We start from the raw sequence: 16,176 nt of genomic DNA on the forward strand, positions 1-16,176 counted from the left end.
TATCATTTACCAAGATATAAGGCAATATTTATCAATTGATATCAAATGTACTATATCAGCCTTATCAACAGGAATGTACACAAAGATTCAATTAAAATGTTGCCGCAAATAGCTAATGCAACATCTCTTTGACTATGCATACAGTTGAACAATAAAAAAAATCACATATTATATAGGCAAGTACTCAGCAATACTGATATCATATAAGTATAGCATGTATCACATCATCTGTTGATCACACTCACATTGCACGGTACATGTACCTTGATGGTACATCCTATAACCTCCTTTGTACATTCAAAAATACCACACTGCAAGCTTTTAGCATACCGCTTTTGCAGAAAAGCAATTTGATACTACATGTATATTCAAATGGTCAGAACCAAGTTTTAGACCCCTAGGCTGGTCAGCTATTAGATTGGATACGATTCTCATGAGTTTCTCAACCCCACTGACTCGCTAGTTAGACCCCGTTCATATTAAGCCTCTCATAGCTGGTTGAATAAATTAAAGGGTTTAACAGGCTAATTTAGCCGGCTATCTTAGCTTAATATGAACGCAATTTAACAGGTTAAAGAAGGGTTTTAGCAGATTAAATGGAAACCACCTCCTGAGCTAGTTAGAGTAGCAGTAGCTACATCATTTCTTGGCCCCCTGGATGTCAAAGCTTGAGTCAGGTGCAGTTTCTACAGGTATCTCTGGAAGAGGAAAGCCTGTAGACTCTGTAAACAGGTACCAAAACAACATTACGGTTTGCTTTAAGGTCAGTGATTGTAAAGTGCAGAATAAAAGTAATAACGAAAAATATGCTAAAGTATAGAATTTACAGCATATTTGGTTGTTTATCAAAAGATCTCCACAGAGTATATAATAATACATTCTGTAGAGATGCTGCATGGGGCATCATAGACATACAGCCAGGACTACCCAATTTACAAAGGGCTAGCCCTGGTGACTGAACAATACAATACACACAGTTATGAGATACAAGGGAAATCAAATCTATTTTCTTTGGTGTAATTGCTCTACTCAAGAGAAATGATACTAAACCATTGCCATCTTCCTGACAAGAGAATGGTAGCTAGTAACCAAAGAAAATCTATGAAGTTGGGTCCCTTGAGATGACCAAAAAAATTGAACCCTCTAGTGATATAGAGCATTACAACAAACAAACAAACAAGCAGTCTTCTCTACCACATACCCACAGGTACAACTTACCTTTCATAATCTTCTCCAAGGAGAATGGAGGGTCCTGAGTGTCCTGGCAATAAATACCTGCAGATTCAGATAATGTAATGTGTCAATATTTTTGCATTGGATACATTTTATAATACATTTGTTTAAAAAGCTTTTTCGTGACAATGTAATGTGTCTTTTGTATTCATAAAAGTCTAGTCTAACTACCTTTTTCCTCAGCCTCGTCCTTTGGGTTGGTCTCATTAGCTCTAAGATCTGAAAAATAGTAAGATCACACATGAGGGTTGATACGTGACTGGCAAGGAAGTGTCTAGCACCCATGACCCATTCAGATCACTCTAAGCAGTTTGACAGTTAACATATGTCAATATTAATAAATCAATGCCAATTTGTTGAGTGAGGCATCTATAGAGAGTCGGGTTAGAGTTCTGTCACACTACTATACCTCCCTTTTACAATAGCATAGTCTCTATCAGCATACTTTGGATCCATGGGCTGCTGGAACAATAGTAGAAATCGACCAAATAGACTGCATAATATGCCAGAAGAGTTAGGGCCATCGGGTTGCAAATGGTGATCTTAATGCCAGCTAACTCATTTAGTTTATTTAGTCAATCTCTACTATTTTTCCATCAACCCATGGAGTCTGTTAGAGACTCAAGCAATAGCATACCTTCTGGGTCTCTGTCTGGCATGTCGACTGTCCCTGACTTCAGCTGCTTCAAGGTTCGGAGAATGACTTTGGCAAGCTTGTGGTCCTCATTGTCTGCAAAGGTGTAAGACTCACTTAGATCTAAGGAATCGGTGGATCCAACCATCATCAAAGTCTAATTTATTGTATCCCACATAACCCATTATAGTACAGCAACTGTTTACATTGCCTGACATGTGTTAAGAAATGTATACTTGGTATTCAAAACAGCCCGCCCCCCAAGCATCAGTGGTCCAATGTGTAATTTACAAATTTACACATTGACAAGGCTATCTTATACATAAAGACAATACTACTTCAAATTGTGACATAAGCGTACATTCACTACATTTCTGGAAAAAAAGAAAGGAATTAAGAATGATATTTCTTTTCCAACTTAAGTTCCAGCCGAATTACAGGACATTCTATATGTATACTGGATGACCTGTCGCTTCAAAGTACGTAGTATGTGCCTCCAACTTACCTGTTATGTCGAGTGGCACCAGTACAACTTTGTCTCTGCATGCACGGTCACCATCAATGATGTTCTTCAGGGTAAGATACAGCAGCTTTACCTACATAGAAGGATATTAGTTCATTTCATGACTCCAAGAATAATGTGCATGTTGTTTGTAAATCTCCTATGTGCAAACACAGTCAACAGTTGGCCATAACCAGTAGTTGAAAAGCACTTCTATGTAAAATTCAGAAAAATAAAGTTACTACTGAGTATATATATAATATATAAAGAATGCACAATATTAGGCTCACATTACATTTTGTGCTTCTAACTATTGATTAGGAGTAACTGTTTGAGCTTCATCTTGAAGTATCAGACAATCCTATGAATATGACAATGAATCCTATGACAATGAATAAGTGGTTTACTGAACAGTCAACAAGATAAAATGTTTACAACCATAATGTACTTAATCAGATCTTAAAATGTCCTAGTATCATTTTTAATTCAAAATTGCCAGCTTAAGTGCCTGCGAAGCTGGTGTGTTATGCAGTTATATCGGCCATATAGATACAGATGTAGATAAGTGATAATCATGGTGCCAACACCACCCTGTCTAACTGACCTGCTGTTCCCTGGCTTCTCTACTGAACCCTTCACATTCTGTCTGCATCTCATACAGGGTCTGCACATTGGTGGCATACTCGACAATGCAGTACTCAAACTGAGGATAGAGGTACATCACAGATTAGTTAGTTTAATGTACTAGGTGTGCATCACACTTATCTGCATTCAACTGACAGATCTAGACAGGTGAAAGTGTTGGACTTAGAGAAGAAAAAAAATTAAATTGGTGTGGCCTTATATCAACACAATCATTATGACAACTTATAAATATCTAAAAGGCTTAGGGAAAGGCTACCTTTAGTTACATATTCCTACGGAGATCAATGTTACACAAAATGAGCCCTGAACATGTTACCGTCAGGTAGAACTTACATCTCCAGTGTCTGGGTCTGTGATACAATGGACATCATTCTTGTAAACTCTTTTATTGACTCCACCCCTGTCCAACTTCATGGGCACTAGGCATTCATTGTCAGGCAAACCTGCTGTGACATTCTACAAAAGGGCATCAATTGTACAAATCATTTTGAAACATTGACAGTCTAAGATAAACTGGTATAAACGATCACAGTTCAGAAATAAAACTTGACAACATTCTAATTATGGATAACAAACAGTTGCAGACCTATATTTGACCTGGGATGGAAATAACACTAGACTGTACCTTGATGTTGGAGTCCCCATCCTCCAGATTGGCCTGGACTTCACATTTCAAAGGGAGGAGAACCAACAGCCTCCAAGCAGTTGGGTGGATTTTGTCTTTCCACAGTGACTTTTCAATCCTGTCATGAAGATCTAAAAAAAAAGTTACTGAGACTGATCAAACTGGAACCTACATTTCTAGACCAGAATGACTATGTAACAGTGAAAAGGCATCCAACATAGAGCTGAAAATGAAGCAACAGAAAATTTCCATAAATATTCATATGTACATTGCAGTGAACAAAGATTAGATGTAGCTGGATGTAGAAGAGTGATGGAGACACTCACTGGGAAGGATAATCTTGAGATATCCTGTGTAGAAGGACCAGGCCAGTCCGTGGGCGATGTTCTGTTTGCTCCCTTCCACCTGTTCCATGATCTCCACTTCAGCTGATTTCTGTGTGTGGGAGGCACATTGGGTTATACTGTAAATTCATTTAAGTTCAAGTTGGTTCAATGTTGACTAAAAACACTGCAAACACTCCATTTTCTCCCTACTGTGAAATCAAATCACAGCAAACTTAAATGCATCTAAAGTAGTTTGTCAGTGAGATATATATACTTCCAGGGGATTTCCAGGTCTATCATACTGTGTAAACTTCATGAGTTGACTAAACAAGCTACTGAGTGAGTGAGTGAGTGAGTGGGTGTGTGTGTGTATGAGTGGGTGAGTGAGTGAGTGAGTGAGTGAGTGAGTGAGTGAGTGAGTGAGTGAGTGAGTGAGTGAGTGAGTGAGTGAGTGACACTGAGGGAGTTGGGAAGCTACAAATACAACAAATACTGCTACTATCTGTTATACACTAGGAAAACAGAACAGAGTAATGTAATTTTGTTGTTACATGTACCATGAAGTTAAAGCTGTGTTTGAAGAGCTCTACCCCAGCCAGCAACAACAACAGGTCCTGGTACTGTGAGCAGAGTTGGACGAAAGTATCTGTATTCAAGTACCACAGTACAAGAGAGATGACCACCAGGACAGCACAGGCATGCTTGATGGGGAAGTGGAGACAACTCTGCAAGGCCTCCAGGTACCTATAGAGGATGGATGAAATGGAGGAAGGTTATATGGAGAATGGATGAAAAACAACAGTCACTTGAATGCCTACAAAGTCCCACTAACAGATCTAGACTGTCCATTTTTACTGCAGTGAAGTCCCAGGCCTAAGGCAGTGAAATATTGATTTTGGTTGTGTGTGTGTGTGTGTGTCTGTGTCTATGTGTGTGTGTGTGTGTGTGTGTGTGTGTATGTGTATGTGTGTGTGTTTATGTGTGTGTTTTTGTGTGTGTGTGTGTTTCTATAGTGAGATACAAGAATATGTTATGCCAAAGAAGGACATTTACAGTATAAGGGGGCTAGCCATGTTTGATTAACTTATTTTGCTTTCTTGAAACTTATTTGCTTATAATTAGTATCTTCATACCGGCCTCCATGGCGAGAGTCGATATGCTTCAACTCTTCCATAAAGAAACCAACACTGTGCAGAAGTCCTGAGATGAGCGAGGTGAGGAGGACGGCAGCAGTGATGAACATGTAGTGGGTGAACATAGAATCCTCAAGATAGAGGTGGGTGTCGTTCACACACTTTTGACCTGCAAAATGAACAGTACAGTTATTGCCACTTTATTCTGTATGTAGGATCAGAGAAGAACCAACATGAGCACATCTATTTCCCTTACGATACTGAATAGCACAAAAAATTATCAACAAATGGAACCGATTTTAATCTTAGGATTCAGATAATTAGGAAAGACATGACAAAAGCCCTAAATAACTCAGTGTATGAAATAGATAAACAGTTTCAGGTGACCCCTTTCCTGAGAGCAAAGGGGGCAAGATTTCCTTTTTTAGCTTACCTGATGAAAGTTGAATATAAACACCAGAGATGTGGATGTTTGCTGTTTTCACTTTGTAGAAAAGCCACCCCAGCCAGGCTGCTCCCAGAGCCCAATGAAACCCAGCAGCCAGGCGACCCCTGGGTGAAGGGATGGGGCCAAAACCATTGTTCTGTTCCCTTTCTTGATGCATCATATCACTGTTCATATAGGGGAATCGTCATTCTGAAAAAAAGAGCAATGACAGCATCATTAGATGGACACTGAAAATAAATGGTGACTTTATAGATTAAGAAAGAAAAAGCTACCTTCCGGATCTTTTTGATGTCAGTTTCTATTTTGACTGCAGTATTTCTATCTCCAGATCTATGCTTTTTTGTACCCTTACGATTTTTTTACATGACATGTATGTGAAAATTCTATCGTAATAAAATCAAGCATAGTGTACATCTAAATCTAGCCTATTCAAATGTACACTCACCTGAGACTACATTGACCTTTGGTCCATCTGATCTGATTGTTTGTCTTTTACTTTTGCACTGAAGGTCAACGCGTTACACATTTTAAAACTTAACAGTTACACATGTTTGTCTCTGTACTCTGAGTACATTATCCTTTCCAACAGTGTAGCCTGTACCTTCAAATGTAAACTCACCTGAGAAGGCTGCAACGACCTCTGGTCCAACTGATTTTACTGTTTTACTCTACTTTCACTTTCGCACAGAACGTCAACATGTTATGCAAAATGTTGTGTTATATATATTAGCCATATTAGTCTGTACTACTGTACTAAATAACGTTAACGCCCTTCCAAACCTTTCCAAGAGTGCAGACGATATCCTGTTCATGAAACAAACCCCCAGCTACCGACGTGCGCTCGTAGTATCATAACATTTCGGCGGAGCTATAAGTAAATATGTCTTGGACACTTTGAACTAAACCCAGACCATGTAATGTAATGTCGTCACCTAGCGACTTTAGTACACATTGCACCTACAAAGAACTGTACACAAACTTGCAGTTTGCATTACATTCGGTAGATGTCACTTCTGAGCGGTGTACCTTTCCACCTGTTGCTAGGCGACCCAAAGTTGAGTGCGGATCAAGAACATGGCGGACGCTGTCAACAATGTCGTAAATCCGGCGCACAGATTTATTGTTTAATGGTAAGATCAGCTTGTTGTTCGTGTTTAATAGAGCTAAGCATATGAACGAAATACCGGTGGTCAATATGTTGCCAGGGTGTTAGTATAATGTTCTGTTTCTGCGACGTTTTTAAGTTTTGACTCGTGAAAGTTACGAATAGAGGGGGAGGGTGAAGTTTAAGGTTACGTTCCTTCTGTTGACACAACAGTGCGTATAATGCCTGCTGTTAAATCCGAGTGAGATCGCTGTACGCATAACAATAAACGGCTTCCATCTGTGTAAGGTGAATCAAGAAAATCGCTTTATGTGTTTGATATCCAGCTATGTGCGTTTTAAGCTGTGCTGTGATTTAAGTTCGCTATTAAGGTAACCCAATAGATAGGTTTAAGATAGCTAGATGACATCATTGAGGCACTAGTGCTCTACCATGTAATCTAATGGGTAACAGACGAGTTACAGTTTACACATTTCTGCCATTCTTGAATCCCCTCAAAGCAGTGGTGAGAAATAAGTCGGTGGCAAGATAGCCATGGCGACTAACGAAGGGAGTTTTTTCTTAAAAACTCCATTCGTTAGTCGCCACGGCTAGTGGCCAGAGAGTTCCATACATGACACGGGAGTGACTTGACATAGTCATAGATAAAACATGTTGTAATCTTCAGCATATATTGAGAATTGACAAAGATCGCAACATTTTCTGACTGCTGGAAACATACTGTAAACATTACCTTGTTTAGTCCCAATATCTGTTTATCAATTGATATTGCTGAAGCAGTTATGTACCATCTACCTTTTTTCAGATGCGGTAAAATTGTTTCCTGATGAGCGAGTTTGCAGTCCCACCAGCGACCTGTGGGGCCTTGTGCCAACACCCCGGCTGCTGGTTGGCTCACAAACATGCGCACCGCCCGCAACCGCCTCGTTCCCTCAGCCCACTGACCGGCTCCCAGCAGTCTTCTGGGGGAGGTATGTGCACGTAGTGTTGTTCTGAACCAACAATTCTTGCCTACCAGTCACTTACTGAACTTTTACTGAATAATATGCTGCCCCTACGGCAGACTAAGCTATTTAAGTAACGTGAGTGAGTGAGACTGTCACTTGTATGCAATGCAGTGTGCTATACCAAGCAATGGTCCTGACAAAACAGCTGACTATCCGTCCTTCTGGCGGCATTTGTTCCTGGGTAAGTTACTAGCCAATCACGTTGCCTTTTGGCTGCCCAGCCAGTATCGTAATTTCATGCTACTCGAAAGGGTTGCAGTGCTTAGGAAAAGGTGTTAAGCAGTGGTCCACTGCTCACCATACTCATCAAAAAGAGCAAGGGGAATTTCCTTGGTACATGTGCAATGAACCTGTAAATATGGTGTCTGTCTCTTCTGTCACGGCCGGTGGAATATTAGTTCAAGTGTTCATTGTGTTCAGCTGAACTGGTTTGAGTTTCACTGACTTTCACTTTTACACATGCAGCAATTTGCATAAAGGGGGTGAAGTCTGCCATCTCTGATTGCCTTATTATGAACCCACTAAGACCGTTATTCAATATTGTACCCCCCCCCCCTTTATGAAATTGTATTCGTCCAAGACAAAGACCCATGCTGTCATTCCACAATATCTCCCTGTATCTGTGTCCAACGGCCTCAACATCGGTCCACAACAGCCTTGTTAAAACTTTGACTGTGTTTCCCCTCCCCAGCAGGCAGCCTGCCCACCCAGAACGTGGTGAACCTGCTAGGGGACTACGGCTTCGACAAGCGGGACCAGTTTAACCTGGACACGGGACAGCCGCTGGCGGACAGGCTGGTGGCCGGGTCCCTGTCGGGGGGGATGTCTCCGCGACGACAACATCATCGCCCAAGGTCAGTGTCTTGAGGGCAAAGTGTGTTGGCCTGGAGTCCAGCTTTAGTGCACTACCCAAGCCCCACCAAGAAATAGCCTGGAGTCTGGGAGCTTGGGTAGCGGATTAAAGCTAAGAAGGCTGGACTCCAGGCTAAAAGTGTGTACAGAGTACAGACCAACATTTTACTAAAAGTACATGAGATTCAAACTGGAAGACCAATCTAGTCTGATTTGGTCTAACAAGATTTGTTATGATTTAGCTAAAATCTTAAGATTACACATGTGGGGCTGATGTGGCATGTTTTTTACCCTCTGACCTTGTTGCCATGGCAGCGGGAAGAACTGGAGCGGGTACATGGGTCCTCATGTCAGCCCCATGATGAGCCTCCGTAAGTCAGCAGAGGGTGCAACGAACATGAACACAACAACTCCAACTCCCATCCCCGTCAGGCCTGCACAAAAGGTAGGGGGAATCAGGAATCAATATTAGATTGATTGCAGCCAGAACTATGAAAAAGTATCAATAAACTTATTTAGAAAATGCTGATTGAAGAGAAAATCCTCATGAAAAAGCTACATGTATTTCAGTTACTTGAAGATACTGTTGCATACTGTATATCAAAAATAATACTTTACCCCATAGAGTGAAGAATTTGTTTTTGGCTTATCTATCTGTCTGTGTGCGTTTCTGCACTGCAGTTTCTGTAAGGTGGCCAAAAAGTACTTATTACCATTGAATGGGTGAAGTCTGCCATCTCTGATTGCCTTGTTGACGTCTTCCCCCACAGGTTGAAGTGCACGAAGTTGTAGACTTCACCGACAAAACCAAGGCTGTGAACAACCTGCTGGGCGGCAGTTTCCTGGAGTACATCTGGTTCCCGCGGCCACACAGGCGGCGCCACAGGACAACACCGCAGGCAGGGTAAGGGTTGAGTGTACTAGTGGGGTGAAAGGGCTGACTCTCCAGCTTGGGGACCGTCCTTATAATGTTTTGACACCACTATATATCTTCTGACACCCCCATGTTTTAAAACCCCCATGTTCCGAAGCCCCTTTGTTAGGGTTAATGATTTAGGGTTAGGGTTAGGGTTAGGAAGTGTCAGGACATTGGAGTGCATAGCTTCCTTCCTTCTGTCCCTGGACATAATTTTGCTGTTTGGGATGCAAACCAAATTTCAACCATACCATTCCCCTTTACACAAATTACAGACAAAAAGAGTCAAACCTGTAGTGAACACCTCTAGATAAGGACCCCTTGGCCAGTGTGACCACTATTTCGTGGTTCTTTAAATAAATTTTCCCATTGACATCCTGTTTATAATGACCACCTGTCCACATAGACCAGATTTTTTTGGTCCTCAAAGTGGTCCTCTCGGGCAGTTTTGACTGTATTGAAATTCCCTGAAATTTTTATCAGGACATTTATGTTGTAAATATTTTAGGACTGATGATTGTCTAATCTGAAGGAAAACTAGACAATACCCCAATGACGATACCTTTGTTTTAATTTCTCTTGTACACGTACATGCATTTCCCATGGACCAGTAGTGAGATGGAAATATCTGGTAAGGTGCATTATAATGACTCAAAGAATATAATTCATTATAAATTCCTTTCCACAGTTTCACCATCACCTTGTCCCATTCTCATTTAGCACAGTTTAGTTCCACATAAATCATTTTACTTTTAGTGAATAACAACCAAAACTTGTCAACTTTGCACATCCAATGTGAAAAATTAGTTTTTTTAGTGTTTTCTGTTTGACCTGATTTGAAAGGTATATGTTGACGACAAGCTTTTCATAATCCTGTCAGTTTAATGTAAGGAATCTTTTGTATGATTACCAGGTCAGTGACCAAGTCAGGAGTGGTGAGAGCTAAGGACATCACTAAGGAACTTCTGCCTCAGAACTTGTACAAGAGGAAAACGGTAAGTAAGGTTTTACTGTGTCAACCGTGACTGTTAGCTATCAGCTGAAGTAAAAATCTTTTGTCTTAGTGTGATGTGATGGACTTTGACAAAGTTTGAATAGAAATCTAATGGCAATGTAGTCAAATTTTTGTCTTCCAATATCAATCACTTTATTAGTCAGTTACTGTAAATGCTAATTTTGACTTCAAAGCAGCCATCTCTTGAAAACAAAATGATTCATGAGTAGATTGCAACAGTAACAGTTACTGTTGTAGATGTTACTGTGTTTTTTTCAAACTGTAACATTAGACATGTTGCACAATACTGTTGAGCCTGACGCTAGGCTCAGAAGCTAAGTAAATGTTTGTTCAAATAATAAGACCATTTTCAAGGTGTAGTTTGACAAAGATGTGAATGGAGTGTTTGTTGACATAATTCTCAGATGATGCTAGACCAAAGACTCTAGAGCTGAGTCCCAGTTGTTGTCGCACACTTGACTTGCATGCGAGTTGAAAGATCTTCAGTCCTAGCATTGAATGTTTAGAATTGAGTTCCCTGTAATATTTTTACTGGAATTAACAAATGCACATGTACATGTACCAATGACTAGTTTGTAGCTGAATTTGCAGTAAGTTGTATGGATGTAAAGCCTTGAATAAAGCAAGTGTTGTGGTCTGTTTATGCTATAATCTCCAGAAAAAGAAGAAGCGTTCGTCTAAGAACAAGTCAGGCGTGCCAACAGGAGGACAGCCCTACACGTCCAACCGCCTCAGCCCCAGACACGAGGGGTGAGTCTCTTCACAGCCTCGTGAACTCATTTGGTTATATCTCAGGTTCACATAACGCTGCACAAAGTTCATCTTTAAGATAGACTACAAATTATTGTTTTGTTGGCACTGATTTTAAGAAATTCACTGTTTTTAATGGTCCTTTAATTAGTTTTCATGTTGTCCTCTGCTGAATCTTTATTTTGAAATGTCTGAGAATGAAGGATTAGATACATACGACTTTAAGACTTTTTGACACTGCTTGAAAATGGTTGTTTTCACAGCTTGAAAGGAATCTCACAAGACACACTGATACAGCTGCTCCAGAATGCACAGAGGTAATCAAAGTTTCTTAACCATTTCAATTCTTCATATCTGCAAGACGATATGCTCTGAACTTGAACAATCCAGTATCTAACTTTTAAAAAAGACTTTGTATCAAAGACAAATTGACAAGACTTTTACGTATTCCATAGTTGGCATTATTGGTGAAAATTTTTTAAAAGCAGTCATCTAGTTAGATTCTAATTTGCCAAGTTTCTCAGCTTGAAATGACCCGTAAGCAGTTTCCTAAATGTTTGTTTGTTTGTTTGTTTATTCCCCAGTGACCCAAACCTGCAGAAGCTACTGGAGAAGATGTTGCCAGGGTTAAAGGAGGCTATACAGGAGGTTGCTAGGTCCCCGTCCCCGCCCCGGCAACAGAGCTCCATCCTTAACCACAGGTACAGATCTAAAGCAAAGACTGAAGTTGTCTCGGTACTCAGAAAATTAATTCTCTCTTAATTCCCTTTTAGAATTAGTTCTTCTTTGCAAAGATAGGAAATTCTTTCAAAGACTCCAGGATCTTTCCAAAAGGAACAATTTATAATATAGGGTCTAACAAAAATTACATTGAGTATCACATATAATGAAGTAGTGTCTGGTATTGTCAAACAGATGACAAAATCTTTTAAACTGTTAAGGATGTTTGCATAGTCTGATTGTACAAGGAACTACCAAATACAATGTACTGTGTTTTCAAGACATGGTCATTTGGTGTGTTTTAGGAAAATGACGCTGCTTGATGCCCGAGAGAAGTCCCTGCCCCCCATGCCCCCACGGACCCTGGGGAATGCAGGACCGTGGAGACTGGACCCCCTGGGGGACAGAGCAACCCCGGGGACAGGGGAGCCTCGCCACTTCAAGTCCCCCCACCCCCAGACCAGCCGTGAGGATGTGGAGCCAACGTCGCTACAGGCTCAGCTGGAGAGGAAGTATCAGAAAATCTACGGTGAGCAGAAAGTTTCTTGTTAACAATACAGTAACGGTTAAAAATGCTTATGGATATGTACTCTTACATGTATCAGGGAGCCTGTAGATTCACTGCAAACGGTGTACAAATACATTCTTAAATGTCAGACTCTTTAAATGTCAATCAATATTCTACCATCTGAAAATTTGCTGAATAGTTATGGATAGTCTAAATAACATTTGGGTTACGAGCTTCTAAAACAAGTCTTTTATCCAAACCTTAGTGAAGAAAGTGATGTAGAAAATAATGAATTGTTGTTGTAGTTGGATAATATTCCTTGTGTCTGTCTTGTCTGGGAACTAAGAATGGGTATCTTATGACCTTATATACAATGTAGGAGACAAAAGGACATCCCATCCCTCACCAACCCAAGCAGTAATGAACCACCCCCACATGACGTCCGTCACCCCAGCGTACACCGCGCCGTGGGAGGAGCCGTCACCAACCGTGGCCAGGCCGTTCCACTACAAGAACGTGCCTTTTGACGTGGTCATGGGTAAGTAACAGTCCTTCATTTCATGTCGGATACATTTTGTACAATGGACAACTGAATATGAACTTAGGAAGACCCAGGGATTTGGAGAATTCAGCATTAAATACGCAATCTACTCTTATGCAAGATACAAAATGTCTAGTAAAAATACAACTCATTGACTAAATGAATGAATCAGTTGATGCATGTTTGGATGAACACTTATCATTGTGTCTTGTACCATACATTGTGAACATGTATAGCCCATAAACTCAAACTAAGTCTAAAGCTATAATCTTAACTCACTTGTTCCTCACCCAGCTCCCGTGCAGCGCCCACCTGCTGCAGAACAGGACCAGTGGGAAGATGGGACGTTAGAGTCGGAGCTGGCCTCCACCATCCACGTTACCATGCCAACCCTGTCCTCACCCTCACCCGACGACTTCTTCAACGACCAAGTCATCTTTCAGGTTAGCCATTTCTCACTCAGTCATCTCCGCTGCTTTTCAGTCTTTCACTGAGGCAGGGCGTCAATGTTTAGCCATATGGGGTACATGTACATGTATATGCTATATGTACAGTATTTGCACATGATCAGGTGAAATTATTTTACTAGAAGGAAACAATTATGTCAGATAAGCTTCAGCCACAAGAACTTCATTCTGGTTATCATATTTCCCAGAAAAACAATCATATCTACAATATGTTTGTGATTGACTATTCAGTATGTACAATCTGAGAATGATATACGTTACTCGTTGACACACCAGACTACTCTCCTTTGCTCACAGGAGCGGCGACATTCCCGCGCCTCCATGAGTTCCCTACAGACATCGGGAACGTGGCCTGGGAAGTCGTTCCAGGCAGAGGACACAGCCCGGTCAAACCGCAGCGGCGCGGAGTCCCCGTCCCACCCAGGCGGCACCCCCGACCACTCCACCGCCCCCACACCGACCCAGCTGACCGCCGAGCCTGCTCTCGACACCATCCATGAATCCATCTCTCAAGAGGACGCCACCTCGCCCGACAGAAAACCGTTTCCGCCTGCCGCGAAACCCGGATCCCCAACCAGGAGAAAACCCGGCTCGCCCATACGCCGGATACCCGGCTCCCCCACGAGAAGAAAACCTGGGTCACCGTTACAAAGGAAACCGCCGTCGCCGATCCCGCAAAAGCAGATCCTCACGCCGCCTCCGCCTGCCTCCTCGCCGGAGCCGTGGCCCAGTCTGGAGACAGAGACGGATATGTCCGGGTGGTCACCGGGAGGGGCCTTCCATCCAGGCCAGGACAGTGTGGGGACACCACCTTCACCACAGGTACTCAATCAACAAAGGATTTAAGGCAATTTTACCAGAAGCTGTTGGTTTATTCAACAGGACGACTAAAAGACTTATGAATCTATATCATATTCATTTTTCAATTTGTGGATAGACAAACTCTTCATCAAATTTAGACAAAGATCTGGAAGATAACACATTTTAGTCCTATCACCTCTTTTACAAATTACAAGCATGTAAAGTCTGCTGCAAAGACAACAAATTAAGCTAGTGATAAAGGGGAAACCAGAGTGATTGCTTGGCAAGTTTTGTACTCTTAAAGTGGTCTTTAAGTGCAGCTCTGTTAAGGGGTCAAGGTTTGCATGTTGCTAGAAGCATTCATTCCATGTCCATAGGTAGCACAAATAACAGATGTATCTAACCTTTCCCAACAGGTTGTGACAGCGATGAAGGCTGCTCGGGCGCAGGAGGAAGAGTCGTCCCCTGCCCCTCCCCCTCCGTCCCCAGAACCTGCCCCCACCCCCACCCCCATGGCTCACAAACTCCTGCTGCTGGAGACACTAGAGGAGGATGAGGAGGATGAATCTGGTCCTGAGGTTAGTAGGTCATGATGTTTACGATTTTTTTAAACCTTGAGCAGCCCTGATTGAGATTTAGTCTTCTTTAGCTGTAGTTGATCACAAGGAGTGGTAAGCAGACTGAAGCAAGGTACAATCTTAGACCTTTGAATTTCAAACTGCTTATATATTGGTTCAAAAGTTTTAAACATTACAGGGCTAAATCTTAATGGATTATGTATCCAACCAAATTTCTGCTTTTTACCAGGAAATCTGCAGTTACCTATTCCAACCTTAAATCTTCAAAATCATGTTTTACAGAGTAGCAGAAAGGACCTGTCAGAGCCTCCCTCAGCAGATCGCAAGGAGACAATAGGACAGGAACCTATCATGGAAATCCCCTCTGGTACTGAGGACACACTACCAACAGAGAAGGGAGAAACACAAGAGACTATTGAAGCAGCAGTAGCTGAAAGTTCTGTACCTGATGAGTCAAAAACAATTGCCAAGCAAGGGGACAATACAGAAACGGCTGTTGAAAACAGTGGACAGGCAGTTCCTGAAGTTTCCGACAGCACGGAGCCTGCTCTGGGCGGGAAAGAGACGGCGACTGTAAGAGGGGTCCCTGTTGGCGGTGAAAATTTCCAGGAACAAAAAGATGAGGAGGAAAATGCAGAAGCTGCCAAACCTGTGGAAAACTCAGGAAGTAATGAGGAAGATACTGGACAGAGGGGAATTCCAGAAGGGGCAGAGGAAGAGGACCAAGGGACAGGAAGTCGGGACCAGGAAAAGACAGTTGCACCAGAGGGGGAAGGGGTTGTAGAGGGTGGGGAGGGGGAAGGGGCTGTTGAGGGTGGGGAGGGGGAATTGGGAGGGGAATCCACAAGTGTGTATGTAGTAGAGGCAGAGCTAGCCAAGCTGGCAGTGGCAGATGGTGTTGAGTCTAACGAAGCAGCTACGTAATCTCCAAGCAGATGTTAGTTGGGTAACATTTTCTGGCTGCTCCATTTTATTTCTGACATGCAACGCTCAGGTTGGACCAACCTGCACTGATACATGGTAATCAGAAGATGATGCACCAATCTTCCCTCCCAACAGATGTCGGAATAGAAATTTAGCAACTAATGCAGTAGGGACAGGGAAGAAACTACTTTGCAAAACTAGGATATACCAACACAGGAAGATAATACATGACAGGTCTTTTGTAACTAAAACTTCTTTCCCAAATCAACAATGCAAGTGTTGTAGAGCAACAATGCCTCATAGGATGCTTACCACCTTGCCACTACCAACTACATGACATTGTACGCCAGGTTTCATCGTAAACTAACCAAGATCACATGGCAGTGTCTGTTAACTTAGGCTTTGTTTAAGAAGGGAGACTTCACCTTGGGTGACTTGGCATTTGT

At 42.0% G+C, this 16,176-nt stretch overlaps 2 protein-coding genes across 3 annotated transcripts; one reads left to right on the forward strand and one right to left on the reverse strand.

The window, feature by feature from the left end:
• Window positions 1–447: 447 nt before the first annotated feature.
• Window positions 448–6,450, reverse strand: LOC136441599 (stimulator of interferon genes protein 7-like). Of its 2 annotated transcripts, none has more exons than XM_066437973.1 (13): window positions 6,327–6,450; window positions 5,532–5,735; window positions 5,099–5,267; window positions 4,523–4,709; window positions 3,966–4,074; window positions 3,640–3,770; window positions 3,348–3,470; window positions 2,974–3,072; window positions 2,373–2,463; window positions 1,871–1,963; window positions 1,405–1,452; window positions 1,219–1,275; window positions 448–722 (listed from the first exon to the last, which is right to left on the reverse strand). In XM_066437973.1, exons 2-13 carry the CDS (start codon window positions 5,716–5,718, stop codon window positions 640–642), a joined length of 1,377 nt encoding a protein of 458 aa, XP_066294070.1. In that variant the 5' UTR covers window positions 5,719–5,735; window positions 6,327–6,450; the 3' UTR covers window positions 448–639. The 2 variants fall into 2 exon arrangements, with proteins under 2 accessions (XP_066294070.1, XP_066294071.1); XM_066437974.1 differs by lacking the exon at window positions 6,327–6,450 and adding an exon at window positions 6,166–6,300.
• Window positions 6,451–6,562: 112 nt separating this feature from the next.
• LOC136442613 (serine/arginine repetitive matrix protein 1-like) lies at window positions 6,563–15,730 on the forward strand. Its single transcript, XM_066439558.1, has 15 exons — window positions 6,563–6,676; window positions 7,457–7,622; window positions 8,350–8,512; window positions 8,826–8,955; window positions 9,281–9,414; window positions 10,340–10,421; window positions 11,100–11,191; window positions 11,455–11,508; window positions 11,776–11,892; window positions 12,217–12,440; window positions 12,799–12,957; window positions 13,255–13,403; window positions 13,725–14,249; window positions 14,645–14,806; window positions 15,089–15,730. Exons 2-15 carry the CDS (start codon window positions 7,478–7,480, stop codon window positions 15,728–15,730), a joined length of 2,778 nt encoding a protein of 925 aa, XP_066295655.1. The 5' UTR covers window positions 6,563–6,676; window positions 7,457–7,477.
• The last annotated feature ends 446 nt before the right edge of the window (window positions 15,731–16,176 follow it).

Source organism: Branchiostoma lanceolatum, chromosome 9 (genome assembly GCF_035083965.1).
Source record: "Branchiostoma lanceolatum isolate klBraLanc5 chromosome 9, klBraLanc5.hap2, whole genome shotgun sequence".
In the NCBI taxonomy this organism is placed as follows: domain Eukaryota; kingdom Metazoa; phylum Chordata; class Leptocardii; order Amphioxiformes; family Branchiostomatidae; genus Branchiostoma; species Branchiostoma lanceolatum.